The sequence below is a fragment of the Vulpes vulpes genome, chromosome 2, assembly GCF_048418805.1.
Source record: "Vulpes vulpes isolate BD-2025 chromosome 2, VulVul3, whole genome shotgun sequence".
Classification (NCBI taxonomy): Eukaryota; Metazoa; Chordata; class Mammalia; order Carnivora; family Canidae; genus Vulpes; species Vulpes vulpes.
Genome location: NC_132781.1, coordinates 55,571,945 through 55,582,060, shown reverse-complemented (window position 1 = coordinate 55,582,060; position 10,116 = coordinate 55,571,945). Strand labels below are relative to the sequence as shown.

At 53.6% G+C, this 10,116-nt stretch overlaps 2 protein-coding genes and 1 long non-coding RNA gene across 9 annotated transcripts in view; 1 reads left to right on the top strand and 2 right to left on the bottom strand.

The window, feature by feature from the left end:
* Nucleotides 1–103: 103 nt before the first annotated feature.
* On the bottom strand, nt 104–3,829 carry TOR2A (torsin family 2 member A). Of its 4 annotated transcripts, none has more exons than XM_026009354.2 (5): nt 3,562–3,829; nt 2,717–2,982; nt 1,865–2,040; nt 1,051–1,178; nt 104–841 (listed from the first exon to the last, which is right to left on the bottom strand). In XM_026009354.2, exons 1-5 carry the CDS (start codon nt 3,710–3,712, stop codon nt 597–599), a joined length of 966 nt encoding a protein of 321 aa, XP_025865139.1. In that variant the 5' UTR covers nt 3,713–3,829; the 3' UTR covers nt 104–596. The 4 variants fall into 4 exon arrangements, with proteins under 4 accessions (XP_025865139.1, XP_072598074.1, XP_072598093.1 ...); XM_072741973.1 differs by lacking the exon at nt 3,562–3,829 and adding an exon at nt 3,254–3,439; XM_072741992.1 differs by lacking the exon at nt 1,051–1,178 and having other exon boundaries at nt 3,562–3,810.
* LOC140595936 (uncharacterized) lies at nt 3,572–9,548 on the top strand. The gene is made up of 2 exons (XR_011997922.1): nt 3,572–3,866; nt 7,955–9,548. It is a non-coding gene; the product is annotated as an uncharacterized lncRNA (long non-coding RNA).
* Nucleotides 5,235–10,116, bottom strand: part of SH2D3C (SH2 domain containing 3C) — a 30,268-nt gene continuing 25,386 nt past the window's right edge. For all 4 annotated transcript variants that reach the window (XM_026009352.2, XM_026009353.2, XM_072741874.1 and 1 more), the window contains 5 exons: nt 8,837–8,952; nt 8,157–8,328; nt 7,251–7,362; nt 6,742–6,948; nt 5,235–5,839 (listed from right to left, as the gene is read on the bottom strand). In XM_026009352.2, coding sequence (XP_025865137.1) covers nt 5,664–5,839; nt 6,742–6,948; nt 7,251–7,362; nt 8,157–8,328; nt 8,837–8,952 — 783 coding nt within the window. In that variant the 3' untranslated portion in view covers nt 5,235–5,663. The remainder of the gene's footprint in view (nt 5,840–6,741; nt 6,949–7,250; nt 7,363–8,156; nt 8,329–8,836; nt 8,953–10,116) is intronic.

Here is a 10,116-nt window from a genome sequence, read left to right as displayed (position 1 = left end):
CTCACTTCTTGCTGGGTGTGGGAGAGATTCTAAGCCCTACATACACTCACTGGCACTCAGCAAAACAACCTCCTTCCAGAGCAATTAGATATCTCAGCCAATATTCCTCTGGTCCCATGGCTAAGTTTATTGTATTTGTTCTCTTATAAAATTAAAAACCTTAAAAACCAGGCCTAAGCGGCAGCTTGAGTCTCTATATTCACAAAGACTGAGAAGTCTCGGCTTGGCTTTCCGGTACTGGGACATGGGGTATGGAGGGACATGGGGTGTGGAGGGTTGAGAAGATGGTGCCAGAGCAAGGGGCCGAGAGTCACAGACAGAAGAGGGAGAGAGCAGCCATGAGCCATAGTCCCTGAGTTACAATTCACATCTTAAGAAGGCTTAGGCTGAGGGCAAGGTCAAGGCTCACTGAAGTTCTGGGGTCACCAGTGGTTCCGTAGGGAAGGAAGCAAAGGCCAAGATGCCTCCTCATCTTCGCTTTGGGCTCTGGGTCTTGCTCCCCAAGAGGGTCAGGAAAAGGGTCCCTACCAAGGAGGCCCCTGGCTTTCCTGCACAGCCTGGCCAGGCAGAGGAGGGCAAGGATGCCATATGGAGAGTCAGAGAAAGAAGGCAATTCTGGAAGCCACAGTCTTACAGCCGTTGGAGGAAAAGAGCTGCTCTTTCTCGGGGAAGAAGGTGGTGCTGTCCAGCACAGCCTGGATGACCTCTTCCCTCGGCTCCAGGCCCAGCTGGGCCAGCTCGTTGAGCACACAGTGTCGCACATGGTGCCGCTGCAGTGGCAGGAAGGGCACCAGGACGTCCAGGAGGTGCTCTTCCATGATGCCGGAGCGCCAGAAGCCATCTGCAGGAAGGGGCAAAGGGGGAAGGGTCTGTATTGGGTTCCAGGAGCTTGTATGACAGCTGGGTGTGCCAAAGCCTGGCCTGAGAAATCCCGAGGACAGTGGGTAGAGCACCAGACCCAGGGAGAAGCTGGCCCAGCCCAGGCAATGTGGGTGTGAAGCCTCAGCCTGCCGAAGTCACCCCAGGGTGGGCCTCCCCAGCTGAACTCACGGTATGGGTTGTCCAGCACAGCCTGGGAAATGACCAGCTCCAGCTCCTGCAGGCGGATCTCCTCCCGATCCCGGTGGCTGCGCCACGCCTCCAGTGCCACTTGGTTGATCTGCTCACCGCCAGTGTTGCTGAAACCCATGGGGGGACGCAGGCCATGGCTCAGACCGTGGTGGCGGGGCAGGATTTGGCTCTTACTTCCCATGTGCTACCCAACGTGACATGAGCCTGGAGACCCAGTTCAGCTGGAGCCAAATCCACTGAAAACACCCCATATGAACCACTTCCCCTCTTCAGAGATTTTGTCTACCATGTGATGCCTGGAGATTCATCTGGATGTGCCATGCACTTTAAAGTTTACAAAACACTTTTGGGTCCCTTAACTGACTTTCCCTCCCCCAGCCTCTAGGAGGACAGTGGGGTATTAATAATCCTGCTGTGTGGAAGAGGAGATGGGAGTTCAGAGAGGTGAAGAGATTTGCCCAAGAAAACATGGCTAGAACTCTTAGAGGTGGGACTAGAATTCAAGTCCTATTTTCCCCAGGTCTATGTCTCCTGGCCACAAAGGAGGGAAAACACTTAGCCTGGCAGGGCTTTCACAAAGAAACAGTGAGGATCCCAAAGACTGAGCCCAGAGTGAGCTTTGAGATTGTCAAAATCTGAATATAGTGTCACAGCCAGAGTTTAAGGGGCTTTGGGAAACACCAACTGGGCCCCAGGGGAAAGAGGTACTCTGGTATGGGACCACAGGCCAAGACTGGATAGCTGAGACCTTGGACAAATATCCCCTATCATGCTGCTGCAAAGCTGGGCCCACCTGATGAAGATGAAGATAGCTTTGCGATAGTTGGTCCCGAACACAACCCAGGAGGAGCCCAGGAAAGGTCGCAGGACTTCCATCAGGCCTGGGGCCAGCTTGTCCATCTCGTCAAAGAGGAACAGGGAGCGGCTGCAGGCTGTGAGGTTCCCCTGGACCCAGCTCTTAAGCTCCTTCTGCAGGGAAGAGGCGGGAGTTTGAGGGCACCTGGAGATACTCCTCTAATTCAGACTTCTTCCCAAGGTAAGAACGCCCTTTCCCAGGAAGGTCTGGTCTCCCAGAGAAAACTAACCCTTTCGTGGGGCTGGTGGCCAAACTGTGGCCCTAAGGGGTCAGAGACTCGTTCAAGTTCACACACACAGCAAGTCAGCAAGCAAACAGACTCAAACCCAGGCCTCACATCTGCCTGTTCAGGACTCCTTCTCTGATATCTCCTACTTTCCATAACAGAGGAAGGTTCCGTTATGCTTCCTGAACCTTCTCAATAATGTTGACAGCTGACAAAGACCAGCCTGGAAAGTACCCTGCAATCAACAACAATGATAGTAATAAGAGCTACTATTTGCTGGATGCTTACTCTGAGCCTCAAATTGGGACCATACTTTACAGAAAGAAGGTAATGCAGACAGGCAAAGGTAAATGCTCAATACATTAATACCTGCGATTATATAATCTCATGTCCTTTGTCCATCTCAAGCTCTGTTTATGATGGGTCCTAAGGCCTGAGGCTCCAACTGGGTGTGTGACCTGGAGCAAGTGACTCTCCCTCTCTGGACTTGGGACTCATTCACTCCCTAAGATCTGGCACCCCAACATGCAGATGAACGGTGGTCCAGGATGCCACCAGCCTACCTTGTAGCGCTCCAGGTGGCTGGCGTGAGGGAAGTGGATGACGGGGGAAAAGTGGTGTACGTGGGGGCTGTGGAGGCCACCCCGGAAGAGGTAGTGAGCCAGCAGGGAGCTGACATAGGACTTGCCGGTGCCTGTCCAGCCATGCAGGGAGAGGACCAGTGGCTTGGTAGGTGCTGGGTCCTGCACGAAGGCCTTCAGTGCCTTCACTACCAGTGCCTTGGCCAAGTGCTGGCCGGCCAGGTGCTGGGCCAGGTCACACTCCAGACCTAGGGCCACAAGAAGGGCAGTATCAGAGCTGAAGACCCACCACTGGCACCGAAGGGGGTGGGGAGGAGTCACGTCTGAAACCTGGTCTAGGGATCCCTGTGTTCTGGGACATTTTTACAAACTGTCTTCGGATAGGGAGTGGGGCCCTTGGGGTCTCCGGCTGCAGCAGCCACCCTCAGACCTGGCAGCGCCCCCACCAGCTGGCCCTCTGCACTGCGCTCAGCTATAAGTGGTGGAGAGCTGTCAACAGGGTTGGCCCAAGACTCCTACCCATGCCCAAGGCAGGTATCTCCCCTGACGGCCAGTCCATTGTGGAGGCCCAATCCTCCCCCCAAGGCCCTCTCCATCCTGACAGGGTTCTGCCTGGACTCCAAACAGGCTTCCCCAAACCGTCGCCCCCAGTCCGCTGCTCCAGGCTCTCGGTCCTTCAAGCCGGGCCCACTTCCGGCCCGTGCCACCCGGAAGCCTGCGGGTCCCGCCCCTCGGTTCTGCCCTCCGGGTGGCCCGGGCGCAACCCCACAGTCCGAGGGCTCCCCGGTCAGCCGGCCCCTCTGCTCCGGGCTCCTGCAGCCCCTCACCCTGAAAGTCGGGCTGGAAGTCACATTCGCAGAAAGCGCCGAAGTGGCAATGCAGCGAAGTCAGATCCCAGGCGGCGGCCGCGGCCGACACCAGCCCCAGCAACCCGAGGAGCGAGCCCCAGGGCCTGCAGCCGAGACTCGCAGCCGCCATACGGATGAGGCGGGAGCCGAGTGTGGGCCAACCGCCCCTCCCTAGGACCACAACTCCCGGCGTGCATCTCTCCTCGACAGCCGCCTTCCGTAGCCTACAATTCCCGGCTTCCCCCAGAAAGGCCCGAGCCGTCCTCCCGCCGCAGGACCGGAAGGTAGCCTCTAGGGGGAGTCCGCGAACCGTCCTAATCCAGGACGGCGGGCCGCGTTTCCTTGGCCACGGTAACTAGGCGACTATAATAGCGCCAAAAGAATAATAAAGGATTATGACCACAAAAGGTGACATGACAATTGTAGCAAAAAGTTATGCGGCACCTTAAACCTTGCAAAGCGCCTTTTCCATGCTCTCTTTTTTATATGATAAAAGAGCGCTCAGTAATACAGCTTTTGGTGAGCACCTACTATGTGCGGTTTGTGTTAGGTGCCTTAAATGTCTTCTGATAGCTTTACCCGCCATACAGAGAAATGATATTTCAATGAGGTACAGCACATAAAGAGTTTTGACTCGGAAAGTAATCAATAAATAATTATTGGCAATCCATTATGTATGATATACGGCAGTCCCCTACCTAGCAGCTACTATTCCCTAGTGCTTTAACATCAGTCCTAAGGAACCGATTTTGTTATTGTCCTCATTTTATTGAGGAGGAAATTGGGATCCAAGGGGTTAAGCCTCTTGTCCAAGGCCACCCAGCTAGTAAATAATAGAACTGAACCCAAGTCAGGATGCTGACAAAGATCTAATGCACTGTTATCCAGCCTCTCTCCTTCAGAGGACATCTCATACTCAGTAAACAGGCTCCCCAGGTATCCAGCCCGGAGGGGAATCGTGTTGATCCACATTGCCCACCTCTCCTACCCATGGAATCCAGACAACTGCTTTCATGACCTTTCTTAGAGATTCCCTGACCTACCCACCTACACACACACACACACACACACACACAGCCTTCCAAGGCCCTTCCTCTCTCTCTCTCTCTCTCTCTCTCTCTCTCTCACACACACACACACACACACACACACACCTTCTAAGGCCCTTTCAGAGCCTGAAAAGAAATAAGTAGTTTCCTCTATTGAGAAAAGGAAAGAACTCCAGATCAGGACACCCTGGTGCCAGCCATCCTCATTCTGTTGCTGTGATGCTGGGAGGACCCCTTCTCCCCCCAGTTCTGTTTTTCAGGGTAGAGGTGAAATCGTAAATCTCAACAAGCCCTTCCACCCCAAACATCTGGAATGCTTGGTTGTGCATTTGTGGGAAACTTTACTAGGCTTCCCAAAGCAGGACATGGGGTAAGAGTAGGGGCCCTGCCAGGATTTCTCCCCTTGCTTGGAATTGGCTGGTTCTTTCCCTCACTGGTCTGCGAGCTCCTTCAGGACTGGGACTGTGTTTCCGTATTGGCAGCTCCTGGTAGAATCTGGAACATACCAGGTGCTAAATAAGTATTTACTGTTGAATTTTTCCACCTTTCACCTGAGAGAAGAGACGCTTTGTTCCACCCCCTGGGGCCTCTGAGAGACAGAAGAAAGAGTCATAAAAGTTTATTATATGAAAGAAAGAACATGGCCTCTGTACATCTATTTACAGAACAGACAGACATATTTACAACCAGGTGGAGGCCTTGGTGTCCGTTGAGGGCAGACGCCCAAAGAAAGAGGAGGTGTGAGGAAGCCTCCCATGGCTCGGACACGGGGCACCTCAGCAGGAAGGGGAGAAGCAAAAGCTGGAGGGAGGAACAGGGTTTTGTTGCTTCCTGAAAGGAGACTTGGTGGGCATATAGTAGGTGGGATGGAGCCCGGGGTCCATGCAGGACCCTGGAGGTGCAAGGGAGATCCTGGTTTGGGCCGAGAACATTCTCGAGCTGATCACAGTGTCTCTGGGGTGCTCTGGGGAGAGGTCTGTGCCCCTCTCCCTGTTGCTGCCCACAGCTGCAGAGGGGAGAGGTCCACGGGGGTCACAGCTCACTGGAGCGGACAGCAGGCTCCAGTTTGTGGGACAGGGCTGTGAGAACCTTGTCAAACTTCTCATAGCGCCGGGCCTGGTTGCTGCTGGCGCCCTGGCTGCCCCAGAGGAGGCGCATCTGGAACTCTGTGCTGAACACCTCCAGAAGCTCTGGCCGGGCCTGGAACCCTACAAGACAGGGTACAGGGGTCAGGGGACTACCATCCCCAACACATCTCTCAGGGTCCTGCTCCTACAGACCCTTCTCCCAGCTCTACTAAGAATCCAACAAGCTTTGTCCATGAACATGACCATGTTTGCAACAAATAATATTTAAGTTGCTGGATGATAAAATAGTAATGTCAGTTTGAAAGGATTTTTCTTTTCTTTTTTGTATTTTTTTCAGTAAGTTCCAACATTTTTCTTTAGAAATGTATGCATTTTGCAAGTAAATTTTTGTAAGTAAAAACAATTTTTTGGTTCTTTCTGAAAAAGAAAAAGGCAGGAAAGAAAAACACCAGAATGTTCCCACCATTTGCCTCTGGGTGATTGTGGGTGCTTTTGTGTTTTCTTTTTGCTCAACTGTAATCTCCAATTTGCCTACAATGAACTTTCCTGATTTAATAATGCCTAAAGCAGTAAAGGATGGATTGTCTGAAGCCACTCCCTCTCTGGTCCTTTCACAAGGGTGTTCCCCCTCCCCACTTGGCCTGGGAGCTCCCCTAAGGCAGGGCAGGTGTGTCTCAGGCCCAGGCCAAAGTGCTTTGCAAACAGCCTTGGTAAAGCAATCCCATTAGGACATCCACTTCGCAGGTGAGAAAACAGAAGCTCAGAGAAAAAGACATAGCTCTGGTGCTCTCTGAATCATCTGCACCCTTCCACCACCACCCTGGGCCCTTCCACTAACAGTTGAACTGGTAAGTGAGTGGCAAACAGGCATAAGAACAAGGAGTCGGGGAGCGGAGCAGGACAGAGGAATGGAGAAATGTGAAGGGACCTTTGGAGGAATAGGGAGAGCAACTCTGGTGGAGGGAGGCCCGGCCAGCGTGACCAGTGACTGTTGCACCCCCTGGATGTGACCTGTGACTCACCTTGCAGCTTGACCTCAGCGTTGGTGTGATACAGGCCTCCATGGTGCGCCACCGTGCGGGCAGCCTCCAGGTGGGCCAGCACCACCTCTACGCCGTGTTCTGTGCTGCCCCAGGGCTCAGGGCCCTCGGCAGGGGCCGAGTCACACTCCAGCAGAGTGATGAGTGGCAGCACATGGGGGAACGTGGTGTTGCTCAGCGGCGGGCCTTCTGCAGGGAGGGAGGCGGGCGCTTAGAAACCTTGGCAAGCAGGTGCACCAGGGGGAGGGTCTGCCTGAGATCTCTGACTGAGCACCCAGGGCTCCCAACTCCCAAGACAAGCCCCCTACTTTTGGGTTCCTCCAGCTGACACCACTGCAGCCTGTTCTTGGCTGCGGCTCACACAGTTGCCAAATGCAGAAAGTGAGCGCAAGAATAGCTCCATAGCTCTCATCTTCGTCCACACTGGTCTTTGCTGGCCCAGAGAGGGGTTGGAGCCTGCCTGAGGTCACACAGCAAGGTGGGAGAGGTACCTTTGCCCTCGTTGAGGCTCTTCAGAAATGGCTTGAGCTTCTTCTCATAGAGGATGGCACCCTCCGTGTATCGCTGCCGAAGCGTGACCCATGTCTGCTCCAGCCGGGCAATCTGGGAAGAGCAGACTGTGAGCGTCCAGCTAGGGAAGGGGCCTGCATGGGCCACAAGCTACCCTGCTGAGTGGACACCCAGATATAGGATAATTGCTATTATCACAGTCACCATTCATGTGCCAGGGATGGTGCTGGCAGCTCTTCACATTCTCCCATGAGGCCCTGCAACAGCTCACTTTACAGAGGAGGGAACTAAGGCTTAATGAGGGGAATGACTTGCCCAAGATCATTCCAAAATTAGGTGGCAGAGCTGGAAGTTGAACCACGGCCCCTGGGCCCCTGTTGTTACTTTTGACTAGGCATAGGCGAGCAAGTGTAGAGTGTGGATGAGGTTCAGGCTTGGAAACAGACCTGCTTCGAATCCCAACTTTTCTAGTCTCTGACGGTGTGACCTTAGGCAAGTACTGCTGTGCCTCGATTTCTCCATGAGTAAATGTGACAATAAAGGGACTTGCTTCACAAGGTTGTTCTCTCAAGGAATCAATGCTTGTACTTAGTGTAGTACCTGACATATATTAAGTGCTCGCCAAATGATAGCCATTTTATATTTATTCCTGAAACTCATATAATGCTCCTCACTCATTTTGCAGGTAGGCAAACTGAGGCCCAAAAAAGGGACAAGACTTGGTGTTGGAGCAGATTGCCAACTTAGAGAACTCAGTTCTCGCGGTGACTCTTTTTACCAATACTGCCTAAAAGTCACCAGGTTCTTCCGGATTGGAACGCATCCCAGGGCTCCTCCAGACAGCGACTACCTGAAGCCCACCCAGCTCGAGATGCGCCCCTCCATACCTGGGCCATATCCAGGGCGCCCATGACCGCAGCGAAGCTGAACATGTTGCCCATTGTCCCCCGAAGTTCAGCTGCCAGCTGGATGGTCTTGTGCAGAAGCGCTGCCCGCTCCTCGGCGGAGCCCGTGCAGCCCAGGATGTCCACGGCCAGCATGATGGACATGGTGTGGAACCTGTCACAGAGGCCAGGTCAGAGGCGAGGGGGCCCGAGGGGCGGAGGGCCGAGCCCCGAAGTGATAGGTTGGAAAGGGTCAATGAGATGAGGGGGCGCGGCCAGAGCGAGGGAAGGCAAGGCTACGGGCTTCTGATTGGTCAGTGTACGCCAGGGGCGGGGCCAGAAGCTTTAGAGCGCGGGGCCGCGGAGCTAGCGAAGGATCAGTGGAATTCACCCGGCAGAACAGTTTTTAGGAAGAGTAGCCGGAGCTGATGGGCGGGGCGAAGGCTCACGGCGTGTGATTGGTCCAGAGGGTGCAAAGATGAATCCCGAGCTAGGACTCCGGCTTTGGGGAAACTAGGATTGCTGGGAGCGGGACGCCGAGCAGTTGCGATCCGTCAATGGAGAGAGGGAGTAGCCGGGGAGCCGCGCGGAGAGACTCTGATTGGCCAACCGGCCACAGCCAAAGGGCAGCGAGGTAGCACCGGGCATTCCCCCGAGTGTCCGCGTGCAAGTGCTCGCCTTACCTTTCCAGCAGGTCTAGTCGTAGCTGCCGGCCATGGGGGAGGGTGAGCAGCTCCATGCCCCAGCGGACTCCCATTAGGGTCTGCATCTCCTTGGTAACGCCCAGTATCCTAGCAACCTGCAAGGACGCCCAGAGGGCTGATTAATTTCCTGTCGCGGCTGGCCCAGGCCATCTGGGAGTCAGAGGGCTTTATCTAGGAGGACAGCCTGGCTGGGATACAGGTTTTGAATTCCAGCTCTCACTCTCTGCCATGGAGCAAATGAACCTCATCCCCCCTGCCCCATTTCCGTGAAATGAGGGATAAATGGGAAAACGCCCAGAGATGTTTGCTATGTGCCAAAGGTGGCCAGGACACCCTTATTCCAGAAAGCAAACCTGAGACCCAGGGAGGAAAAGGACCTGTCCAAGATCACACAGCGGGGCCTAGAGCCCAGAACTGCTCCGTTCACGCCTAGCACTGCACAGGGCAATATCTCCACACTCTTTTCTTGCTTCCTGAGCTGAGAGATCAGTGTGGCCCCCAAATAAAGTAATCAGTGCCCCCCTCCAAACTTTAGAGGGAGAAGCTGAGGTGCAGAGAGTCTGGGTCCGTATTAAGATTCATTCAGACGTGGATGGACCTGGAGGGTATTATGCTGAGTGAAATAAGTCGATCAGAAAAGGACAATCATTATGTGGTCTGATTCATTTGGGGAATATAAAAATTAGTGAAAGGGAATAAAGGAAAGGAGAGAAAATGAGTGAAAATATCAGTGAGGGTGACAAAACATGAGAGACACCTAACTCTGGGAAATGAACAAGGGGTAGTGGAAGGGGAGGTGGGCGGGGGGTTGGGGTGACTGGGTGATGGGCACTGAGGGGAGCACTTGGCGGGATGAACACTGTGTGTTATTCTATATGTTGGCAAATTGAACTCCAATAAAAAAAAATTAAAAAAAATAAAAAGATTCATTCAGAGGCCCAGGCATTGATAATTTAGTTTAGGTTATGAGTTTTGCTTACTTTGTCCACTAGGGGGAGTGGAGGTAGGTAGTCTGGGCTTTCACATTCCCTGGAACAGTGGGGCAGACTCTCACCAGTGCCTCAGGGAGCTCTGGCTCTCAGCACCGCCCAGTTCCAGTGCCAAAGGGGAGGAAGCAAGAATATATCTTTTGTAGTTGTTGTTTTTAGGAGAAAATGGAGGCCCAGAGAGGTAAAGTCATCAGCCCAGAGTCACACAGCAAGTGAGGGACTCTATGAAGCTAGAATCTTAGCCCACACTCTATACTTTGGGAATTTAGG

Excerpts from the sequence above, each read along its gene's own strand:
- TOR2A (XM_026009354.2), bottom strand. The coding sequence starts at position 3,712 with ATGGCGGCTGCGAGTCTCGGCTGCAGGCCCTGGGGCTCGCTCCTCGGG. Across the intron at positions 2,041-2,716 it reads GCCACCTGGAGCGCTACAAG|AAGGAGCTTAAGAGCTGGGT; the intron begins GTAGGCTGGTGG and ends TCTTCCCTGCAG. Across the intron at positions 1,179-1,864 it reads GCTATCTTCATCTTCATCAG|CAACACTGGCGGTGAGCAGA; the intron begins GTGGGCCCAGCT and ends CATGGGTTTCAG.